The following is an 11857-nucleotide window of genomic DNA, read 5'->3' as shown; positions in this document are numbered from 1 at the left end:
TGCCGTTGAGCATTAAAGTGGTTATCATAGGATAAATCCAACTCAACACACCATACTCACTATCATCAGTGAATTATCTTTAACCGTTTATTTTCAATTTCTGAATGCGCTATGACAGAAAGTCAATCAATGGTTTCATTAGCGGAACTCCGCATCCCTAAGAGAGCGAAAAAAAATCGCAAATCTATGTGTAAACAAAGATTATTATTCGTATGTTTGGCTGAATTCCATTAACTACTGCCGACGAAGGGTATATCCATGAACACACATTTCGGCTATGCACAACAGTTGACACAGCCTGTCGATTCCAGTCACGATACAGAACATTCTTGAAATTTACCTTCTTTTTTGCGATTCTTATAAACATTTGTATGGCGCTCAAATCATATATGATAAGAAAAACGAGAATGTCTGAAAAAAATCAACCTAAATGAAAACAAAAAATGTATGATATACTGGATAAAATTCGATGGAAACCACAGAAATTACGTGTTCACGCACTGCTGAGTGGGTCAACACCTGACTGTGATTCCCCTTTCCCAGCATAGCCAACGGTTGGTATTGACAATTAAAACTGTAATTTGTGCCACCTATACTGTGAATTTCATCAAGCATTAGTAATTTTGGCCGTCTAACAAAAGAATATGTATGCAATGGCAATACAGATGGTTTTCAGTACGCGCATTTGTGATTATTGTGTTCTGCTTACGCGGGCATTTCAGACGAAGCGCTCACTTGTATTGATTTCGCCGTCGCTTCTGCGCAAGCTCGGAGTTCACGAAGCTTGTCCGACTAAAAATAAAGGGGATGCGTCGAGTGAGCGCTGTTGTGGTGATGGACTAATTAAGGTCTACAGTCTACCGCACATTGTAGAACGAGGACGCCGCTTGTGTTCACAGCGGTGGGAACGAACAGCATTGGCGTTTCACAGGTAGAGTACTACTAACAATTAATTGTTGCCGATGTGAAAACAGTAGTGTACAGTCGAAGCAAAAGCTTGTTCTGAGCAGTGGTTCAGTTCGCGTGAATTTTGGATTACCGGTAGAGCAGTAAGTAATATAACGAAAAAAAGTATTCCTTTCAACAAGAAGTATCTGCTCACATTTAAGTAAATGAGCTAGGTAATTAATTTTTAATGCCATCATATGACGATTGCGGCAATAACATTGTATGCCATCATTGAGAAAGCACATTGCATAACCTGTCAAATAAAGACCACATTGCGTAAATAAACCGCCGGTATGGCCAAAAATGCAGTGAATTTATTTATTGACGTTTGGGTGATGTTAAAGTATTTCATTTTGGTTTACAGGTTAGGTAACGCAATGAAGACTTAACGTGTTTTTAGGTAAAAAAAAAAGAAAGCAGAAAGATAACTTATTCGGCCACAGTTTTATTTTAAACGTGTATGTGTTAAATCCCTTCCTGATTAGTTCACGAAATAAAATAAGGCATTGGTCTATCATTCTAGTAAGGAAATTTCTCATTGCCAGAAAAATTATGTGATTTGTTTTGTACCCCGTGTAGCTGTAACACTGCAGTTTTCAGATTATCCCTTTGGTTAGTACAGTGTGGAAATACGGAATAAGCACATTGCAAGGCTTTGTGGAAAATAGTGTAACAAAAACCACTATTTTTCTTATTAAGTTCTGACAACCATTAATGATTTGTGGATACTTTGTGAGCAATATCATAATATAACCAACTTCTGTCATTTTACAGCAACATGCAAAGTATTAATATAGCCAAACATACCATAGTATAAGCATAACCAAGCATACATCTAGTAATACAGAGCTTATGCACATCTGCAAATAAAGTCAATTGTTCAAATATTTCTTCTTGCCATTGTATGTGTAGACATGCCACTTAAATTTTTAAAACATAGAACTCCATATAATTAACACACAAAAATCTGATATGAATAAGCAGTAATGAAAGTTCTGCTCTTCTATTTCACCTAAAAAAATATCAATGCCAAAACTGCAAAAACATGACGTTTACATGTTACCAAACAAACAAAACAAAACGAGAGTTCATAAGCTACACATAAAACACATCGCTGCTAACACCCTAAAACCATGACATTTACACCATACTAAATAAGCAGAACCATAGTTCATAAACTACACATTTGAGTAGATGTCTATGACATGGAATTTACATGTTACTTGCAATGTTCAACATGCAATTTACTTTCCAGTACTGGCTCTTGTAGGTACAAAGTGGACATCCACATTAGTGTACTTCGTGTGTTTGGGTAACACATAATTCCCAGCTAACCTGACTGAGCTTGATGACTGAGTACAGCCTCCAGTGTTGCAGTTTCACTGAAGAGTTAAATCATCCGTAGGACTACTTTTACAGCTTCACTGGCAACTAAAAGCTCAGCTTCAGCTGTTTATGAGGCCACACAGTTTGCTGATAAAGTTTACTGCTGTACTCAAAGAGAAGTATGCTTGCAGGACAGCAAGTAGTTGGTTCACTGGCATATTCAGCAGAAGTAAATATTTTCAGCTCTCTAGGAAATCTAGTAGGTCTAGGTTGTTACTGAAACCCGGGTATCATTTTCACTTTGATGTATTGTAAGATTTAAGATATGTTTAATCATTAACTATCTTCTGGTTCTTCTAGAAGCTGTGAGATAGCTTACAACAAAAAAATTTCTAAAATTGTCGCTACAGCCAAATACGTCAGCCATGCTACTCCTTCTTAATAGGTGGATTGAGTTGTCGTACCTTTTAATTCTACCATCTGCACAAATTTCTCAGATGGTGTTAAGACAATTTGCTTCTGCCATATTAAACTAGATGACGATATGGTCCATCTAGTGACTAATAAAAAACTGAATTATCTCCATCATATTTGTAAAAAATTCCAGCAGTTTGTACCACAAACTAGAATTCCATTTTCAGTCTTGTTGAAAGCCATTGATGCTTATTATAATTAGAAATGCAGTAATACAGACAGAGATGTATCCTGTTATACAGTGGGCCTAATCCAAAATTGAGCATTAAAAAATGAATCATAATTTGAATATTTTGTACATCATTTTAAGCTTTAAAGACTTGTAAAGTGTGTGCATACCATACCAATCTTATCATAAAATCCCTTAAACAGCTCCAGATATTTTTCTTCCTGTGGTAGACTTTATAAAAATGATGACATCACACCAGAGTGTGTTTTGTTTAAACATTAATGAGATCCAGTCCTCAACACTGCTCAAAGTATGTCACATTGTGTAACATGACAGTTCCATTATAAGCAGGACCATCACATTGACTGAAACTGTGTAGAACTAGGTGTCATCTGTGATGATACACTTTCTTGCATGTTCTGCATGAAAATCCTGTTCGTTAGAGAATTCATCATATCCTACCTGTTATTTTGTCAAAGTTCATGTAGACTTCTCTTCCAACTATTCAATTTCTTTTTTCAGTGATGATGGACATTTACTCCATCTGGTGTCCTTATTCCACCAGAGTATTTCTGTGACCAGCCGTCTCTTAAGCTTGAAACAGTTGGATCTTTTTTGAGTTCCCCCCCCCCCCCCCACCCCCCAAAGGTGGACCTATGCTCTACTGGACTGTTCAAGTTGTATCTTCCCCTCACATCCATGATGTTCTCTATGCTAAAAGTATCAGCCTCCTAAATTACTTGATTTGATACTAACCTACTTTCAAATTTTGGTAATACTGTCAGAATTTTTCTAGTAAGTTTTGCAATATGTGCAACATATTGGCCCTCCAGCATCAACATATTCAGGGTGTAACCAACAAAAACTGTTTGTTGTCCATATGCATCCTAGTTCTTCTGAAATTCTTCAATAACTTTTGGTGCAAGTAATACATAACCTAATCAAATGTGGCAAATCTTTTTATAAAGAATATGAATGTTCTATTGAATGTTTAGCACAGATATTTTTTCAGGGTACTGAATTGTAATAACAAATTTTTATCATTTGATTTCAGAAGACATCAGACCCTTTCACTACCAAATTCCTATCCATCATCACCCTGAAACACTGACTGGATGATTACATCCATTTTTCACAGTCTGCATTATCTCTTGCCTCCTTTCGAAAGATATAGACTTCTCTTTAAAAATATAAACAGCTGATACGTAAATTCTTGTATAATTACGTGTAGAATAGGAACATGTTGAACCTCATAAAGATTTGTTTTCCCTAGCTCCTGATAAATCTGCATTGATTTTTGCTGGAGTGCTGTTGACTTATATATGATGGTGGCCGTACATGTGAATATGAAATTCCAGCACTGGTGCTGTTCACCCAGCTGGCACCACATGAGGGCACAGTCATGTGTATGTTTTGTAAACCCTCGTCGCCAGTTTTTTAAAGGCCTCGTTGCTACTGTTGTGGAGGCCGAGTTGCCACTATTGTTACAGTAGGCCAAGTTTGTGAGTTTGTGAAATGGCTTCTAGTGCAGTACACTGCTAAGATAATTTCTCCCTGCCACTATTACACAGCTATGCCCCAGGGTCAGGTAACAGGTTAGGAGAACAAAAGTTCTACAATACTCCAACAAATTAGTAACAAAGTGACACAAATAAGTTAAAAAGTTTAATTATCTTTGTGATTAGTTGAAATATGAAGTCTGCAACACTGTTTGGAGTACAACACAAAAAAGGCCCTCAAATGCTAATTGCAAAAAATCGTAGGTCAACTTCACAGTACATAGCAAATGCAATTTACAACTGTCCATTCACTTCTAAGAGTTCACTAAACGGCATTCCCTGTCTAAGTCAGCCCTGGATGATGATCTATAACCAAATGGGTGAGAGCTGCTCTTCTATCTTCAGAATAGGCTTCAGCTGATATTCCGGTCATTGGCAGATTGTACTCGCTGGCAATTGGCTGAGGTGAAGTCGATATCTTCATCCTCAGCACCACCCGCGCATGTTTGAGTGCGTGCGTGCATGACAGGGAAGGAGTGCGGGACACGTCTGTTCGCGCGTGTGCGCTTGTGTGTGTGTGTGTGTGTGTGTGTGTGTGTGTGTGTGTGCATGCGCACGCGTACACTCTAGCTTCTTACAGAACAGTATTATGATATTATGAAAAGACAATAATATAAAATGGATAGTTGCTACTCACCGTATAGTGGAGATGAAAAGTCGCAGATAGACTCAACGAAAAGACTGTCAAACAAGTAAGCTTTTGATCAAAAAAGGCTTTTATTGGAATTAGACAATGTACATGCACACACACATTGACAACAGGGACACACACACACACACACACACACACACACACACACACACACACACTCTCATGCAGACGTCAGTTGCGTTTGTGTGAAAGTGTGTGTGTCTGTGTCTGATTCCGATGAAGGCCTTTTTGGCTGAAAGCTTACGTGTCGGGCAGTCTTTTTATTGTGCCTATCTGTGACTCTGCAGCTCAACTATACGGTGAGTAGTAACTGTCCTTTTCATAATATTGTTATTGTTACATGATTGCTACTGATCATATAGAGGAGACACTGAGTCACAGATAGACACAATGAAAAGAGTGTTACATACTTTAACTTTCGGCCGAAAGGCCTTCTTCTCAAGATGAAACTGCTAAAACACATGTTCACACAAGTACAATCCACACATACATGACAATTGCCTCTGAGTGCCGTGGGCTGACTAGCTTCTTGTAGTATTTGTCAGAAAGCTAGCAAAATTTTCATTCTTTTTTGTGTGCCTATTAATGACTCAAAGCCTCAACCGTTGGGTGAGTGATCTCCTTTGCTCCTAAATTATTTAAGCTCTGCCAGAACTTTTCTTACCATATTAACTAGAATATTGTTTACTTTGATTTGATTTCATTGCTGAGACAAAACAACAGTGGTCTTACACCCCTGTTACCAGCTCCAAAACTAAGTTAATTGTGTAGTTTGTCCCCCTGTTATTCTAGTACAACCAGACAGTACTCCTGCAGAGTAGTAAGAGATCCTTTACTAGATCATTGTTAAAAACACTCACTTCAGGAAGTAATGACCCAAATATCCAAATATTTTGTGTATTTTTACCTCCTGTGCTTCACATTGGAGTATTAAATGTGGTGTGATCTCATCTCCCACACCACACAGTTTGGACATAGAGCCTTCTTTCACTATACACATCACAGGGAGGTGTTTATCTGAAGCTCCTGTGGCCAGTCATTAGACCTGCATTAGTTTAGTCTGCCTTTTGTTCAATCTGCGAATTGTGAAACTTCTCTTAAAACACACCTTCATTATATTGCCATGGTCATGTTTCTTTATCTTAGATCAATATTTTTTGTGCTGCCTATTGATCCAACTACATAGTTTAGATTTTACTATCACCTTAGTAACGGAAAAGGTCCTAGTTCAACAAATGAATTCTTCGTCCCTGCCCTGGTCAGTGTATCAGGTTGTTCGTTGCCTCTAATTCCTGAGTGACCAGGGACCCACAGCAGGTTTACCCACTTGCTTTCCTCTCACCTTACAGTTGATTCTGGTGTTATATTAGTTACTTTATAACAGTCAATCAAGCTGTGTCAATAATCTTTCAGCTATGTGTCTTCTCTGTATCTCTCTCTCTCTCTCTCTCTCTCTCTCTGTATGTGTGAGTGTGTGTGTGTGTGTGTGTGTGTGTGTGTGTGTGTGTGTGTGTGTTACATAAAGTTCTATTTTCTTCTGATTAATTAAGTAGAATATTGCTTGTTTTATAACAATGAATCAATATGTATTGATCAGAAAGCTACTACTCTAGATGTAATATTACAACTTATATGTACCTGTTTTTTGTATCTGCTTCTATATAAAATTTTATACTTTGACAAGTCTTATATCATGACTGTGATAACTGGGCACCAAATAAAGAAATAGAAATAAATGTGACAGGAAATTTATGTGATGTTGCTTCCTTTTGTCAACTTGATGGTTCTGGAATTCATAAACATGATTTTTTTTTTAGCAGCCCATTCACTCATGTCAGATTTTCAATGAACTTGTAAAAGCTTGTGAATTTGTGAACTCACACGACATAGTCACATACGGTAGCTGCAATGGCCCTTCAAGTACAGCACACAGTTCAACAGTACCACAAATCTATCAGCTCTGTGTATTCACTGCACCCTGTAGTGTAAAATGTGCCTCGTAACTCAACAGAATATTGCCCAATCACATGTCATCAACTTTGGTACGTGCCAGAAACCTGAAAGCAAATTCAGAACATTGTTGTGGATCATGAGGTTTCATTTGCTGCACTGTCTGGATCTTGTACGGATACCAGTGTAATATAGACTGCATAACTTTCTGTACTGTTGACCATGGGATGGGCATTTCTTGTGACACTGCATGAGCACTAGCACTACCCAGGCCACATGTTGTGTGGTCAGTTACAGCAACAGCAACATCATCAGTAATAGCCTTCATCTTCCAGGTGCCACACCTAGCTCACTTGTACTTCCAAATTTCTTTATCATCTTGTTTAAACCATTTAATGACATTGGGCCTCTCCTCACATATTTAAATTGGAGATACTCTCTCAATTTCACATTGTAATTGCTGTCATTCATATAAAACAGTTTCACTAAAAATGCTTTATCTCTCTTCTTAATAGTCATACTGCTCACTCACATTATGGCTTTTCAAATGACAGCATGAATGTTGTCATACAACCAGTGTACGTTGCCAGATTTTCATCTGTTGATCAAAATTGGAACTAACTTTTTTCCAGCTTAAATCAGTTTCGCATTAATGCATTAGCGTTTCTACCAAGTTTTGCTGTCGTACACTAAATACAGCCCACAATGGACCTCTGTGAAGAGCTGCACTTGAATTATAACCATCTGGTACTTACTTCTGCATGAAGTTTTGTGGCACCTCAACCCTTTCATTTGACACCACTTTGTTAGTGGTCACTTTACCTTTTCCACATTTGGACATCATCTCCAAATAGCTTCTGGTGCTTTCTTTGCCTTATTGTTCATTATCTCTGTACTGTGTCTTAAACACAATTATTTTTCCATGCGTCTTACATGATGCATCCGTTTCCACCATAACTGAAGCACTTCAAATGAAACTGCCTTTCTGATTTGGCAGCATGATAGATCCAATTATATTTAACATTGTGTATATTGTGGTCACTGTGAACTTTTGTTGTGGTAACTGCACATTGTTGGTGTCACTTTTCATTCAATTTTTACCAGTTAATAACTTTTATTACTATCTATCAATGTATTAAGGAATTTTACCATCAAAGCTGAATCATTAAGTTTAACATATGGCTGTTGCATGTGTAAAACCAAACCTTCAAATTTGGCTATGTGACTCACAGTGTCTTTCACTTGAATATGATTACAATTATAAAAACAGTCTTAATTTTTTTTTCTTTTTGAATATCAGTTTGGGTAGACTAAGCAGCTTTCTTTCTTGCCAAAAGAAAAAAAAGGCCATTTAATTTTACCACTGTATCATTAGCTGTGTCATGCAATCTGTAGTTTCCACATAACCTTCTAATGTTCAACATAATTCATGCGAATTATTGCCATCTGTCAGTTTCACTTTATATGCTGCAGGTTGTTCACAGTCGCAAAAATGTATTAGTGGTTCAGTTTTATGATGTGTGTAACATGAAATTCATTAACTGCTGGAACGTACAGTAAAATTTGTATCATAAGCTTCTACACATTCCTGTTTGCAGCATGTCATCTAATGATATCTCAAGACCGCGGAACTCCGTGATAAATCTACCAAAAATATTCGAGCAAGCAGTTTAGACTGCAGAAACAATGGTAAACAGGAAGAACAATTACTCAAAGAATGTAACAATAAAACATGGCACTCCACAAACACAGTACCATGTTTTGCTACCATACTGATGAATCATGTATCTGTGACATTGCTGTACTTTAATGAACATCTGGAATTGTATGGGGTACAATAAGACACACAGGCACCTTTATCTGCTACCATATTAATGAGTTGTAGAGATTTCATGTAACACTGCCATGCTTTAATTAACAGCCGGAATTGTATGGGGTACAACAGGAGACACAAGCATGTGTCAAACTGAACACACTAGAAGCACAACAAAAAAACACATCTAACAGCAGTACAGAGGAGCCTAAACACACATGGACATGCACGGGGGGGGGGGGGGGGGGGATCTGTGTTTAAATCTTTGAGTGTATCATTGTGCACATAAACATGCTGCTTTATGGGGAAAAGAGTTCTATATAATTAACACCTAAAATATCAGTTGCTAATAAGCAGAAATACAAATTTTACTCTAACAACTGTAACTAATATTTTAACAGTGTTTCTGTCAAATTTTTAAACTCACTGCAGGTTCCTGCAATGGATATTCCTGGTCAGTCCAGTATACTTGAAGCAACAAGGCTGGGTGAAACTGCATTTTCAGCAATGGAAGTATCAGGATCAGAGACAGCAGACAAGACACCTTCACCTGGAGCAGGCAGTGAATTTCTGGTTGACGAAGAAGCTGCCTCCACTTGTCCTCTGTTGACACCATCACCTCCTGCAGGTGCATTCCACATATCTCTCACCGCTGTGGCCCGACCACCAGGTAACTGTATTTGTAACATTAATGGCATATTTGTTTGTGAGCCTCATGTGGAGTCCATGCTAAACTGTAGGTTCTACCATAACTGACTGGGTAGTTCAATTCGGAGGTCATACGGAGGCAAGGGCATATGACCTCTAATACAACAGTGCCTAGTAAAGCACTGAGGTGCCCAAAGCACCATTCTGGTTAAGGACAGCTATTACTTGTGAGTGTGTTGGGAGGAGGGTGTTGCAGAAAGAAGCAAAGTCTGCAACCCACTCCTCTTCATTACGTGTCGTGTGCCACTTCCCCTGCCTGTGTCATGGTGGACTTACTGGTGCCACATTGCTATCCCACTCACTTGCTGACTCTTCCACCCATCCATTTCCCTCTCTTTCCCTCCACTTCTCCCTTCTCCTCCACTGTTGCAATCCAAGGAGAAGTGGTCATAACATCCCCCTTCCCCCAAACAACATTACCTTCAGAAAAAAAGCTAGATTCCCAAAAATTGGAAGGAATTCTGGAAAATGACCAGCAGTGTTTAACACAGAATACTTTTCACTGCATATCTGAGGGTGTACTCATTGGATGGCCTTGCAACTGGAATTGCTGCAGGAAACATTCCAGACAGGAAAAGGCATCATTCAGAGGCTGACCGTATCTGCTGCCAACAATAAATCCGATACGGTTCCTGAGTCCACAGATAGAACTGACAAACCACTGGAAGTTCACTAAGGCAAAACGAAAAAGTAAATGTCCTCCACTAAGAAAAACTTGATTGAAAGACTGACTTTCCCAAACATAGGAAAAAATAGCTGAAAGATAACAGCACTTCTCTACTTACACACTACGGTCTGAAGACCCTTTGTTATAATTGTAGCCCTAAGTGAAATACTCATACTGATAATGCTGAATGAACACTTTGATTTTATATCATGTGAATCATGATGTTCTCCTTTGAAGAGAAGATGTGCAAACAAATCTGTGACACAGCTATGGCCACCCACATGACCCTCCTAAGCCAACATGTTTATGGACCATCTAGAGGAAACTTCCTATCCTCCCAAACTCCAAAGACTTTGTCTGGTTCAGGCTCATTGACAACATCTTAATGATCTGGACTTGGGAGAAAGACACCCTATCCTCATTCCTTCAGAATGTCAACACCTTCTCTCCCATCCTCTTCACCTGGTCCTACTCAACGTAGCATGCTGCCTTCTTGGATGTTGACATCTTTCTGGCTCCATACACACCTCTGTTGACATTAAACTCACCAACAACCATCAGTGTTTACATTTTGGCAGTTGCCTTCCCTTCCACATCAAAAACCTCTTTCTGTAGTCTGGCCCACCCGAGGATGGCATACCTGTAGTGATGAGAACTCCCTTACCCAGTATGCTGAAGGCCTCACAAAGTCCTTTACAGACAAGCACTATCCCCCCAGACCTAGTCTGCAAACAGATTTCCAGTGCTATATCCCCACACACCCTACAATCCTCCCATCATGCCTGAGAAACAGCTATAAAGGAGTGCTCCCTTCATCACCAAATACCACATGGACTGGATCACCTGAACCATGCCCTCTGTCAGAGCTTTGCTTATATCTCATCCTGCCCTGAAGATCCTTCCCACCCTTCCTAAAGTGGCTTCTGTCACCCACTCAATCTCTACATCATTCTAGTCCATTCCTGAGCCGCTCCAAACCCCAACCCCTGATACAGAGATCCTATTCCTGTGAAACACCCAGGTGCAAGACCTGCCCAATCCACCCACACAGCTCTTCCTATGCCAATCCTATCACAGGCTTAGCCTACCAAGTCAGGTGCCGAGCCACCTGTGAAATAAGCCATATCATATATCATCTCTACTGCAATCATTGCACAGCCTTTGATATTGATACGACTAGCAGCCAACTGCCCATTAGAATGAATGGCCACCACAAAACTGTGACCAAATGCAAAGTGGACTTCCATTGAACATAACATACTTGATTTCAATGACTACTTCACAAACTGGACCATCTGGATCCTTGCCTCCACCACCAGCTTTTCTGAACGGCACAGATGGGAGTTATCCCTACAACACATTCTCTGCTTCCAAAATTATGCTGGCCTTAACCTTCAGTAACATTTTGCCACACACCCTCCACCCAGCAGTTTCCACCCCCTCTGTCCTATCATCTCCTCCAAATTCCACATCCCCTCGCCCTCATTGTGGCCTACTCTCTGCTAACACACTCACCAATCTTTTTTCTTCTCCTTTTCTTTTCTGCGCCCGCCCTCCCCCTCCGCTCCCTTCTTTTCTGAAGACGGCTTCA

At 39.4% G+C, this 11857-nt stretch overlaps 1 protein-coding gene across 2 annotated transcripts in view; it reads left to right on the top strand.

Annotated features, from left to right (window-relative positions):
• The first annotated feature begins 786 nt into the window (after window positions 1-786).
• LOC126195100 (neutral and basic amino acid transport protein rBAT-like) overlaps window positions 787-11857 on the top strand; it is an 89316-nt gene continuing 78245 nt past the window's right edge. For both annotated transcript variants that reach the window (XM_049933566.1, XM_049933565.1), the window contains exons 1-2: window positions 787-931; window positions 9324-9561. In XM_049933566.1, the coding sequence (XP_049789523.1) occupies window positions 9333-9561 (229 nt within the window). In that variant the 5' untranslated portion in view covers window positions 787-931; window positions 9324-9332. The remainder of the gene's footprint in view (window positions 932-9323; window positions 9562-11857) is intronic.

Source organism: Schistocerca nitens, chromosome 7 (genome assembly GCF_023898315.1).
Source record: "Schistocerca nitens isolate TAMUIC-IGC-003100 chromosome 7, iqSchNite1.1, whole genome shotgun sequence".
NCBI lineage: Eukaryota > Metazoa > Arthropoda > Insecta > Orthoptera > Acrididae > Schistocerca > Schistocerca nitens.
Note: the sequence above shows the minus strand (reverse complement) of the source record. Positions and strands in the feature narration are given on the sequence as shown.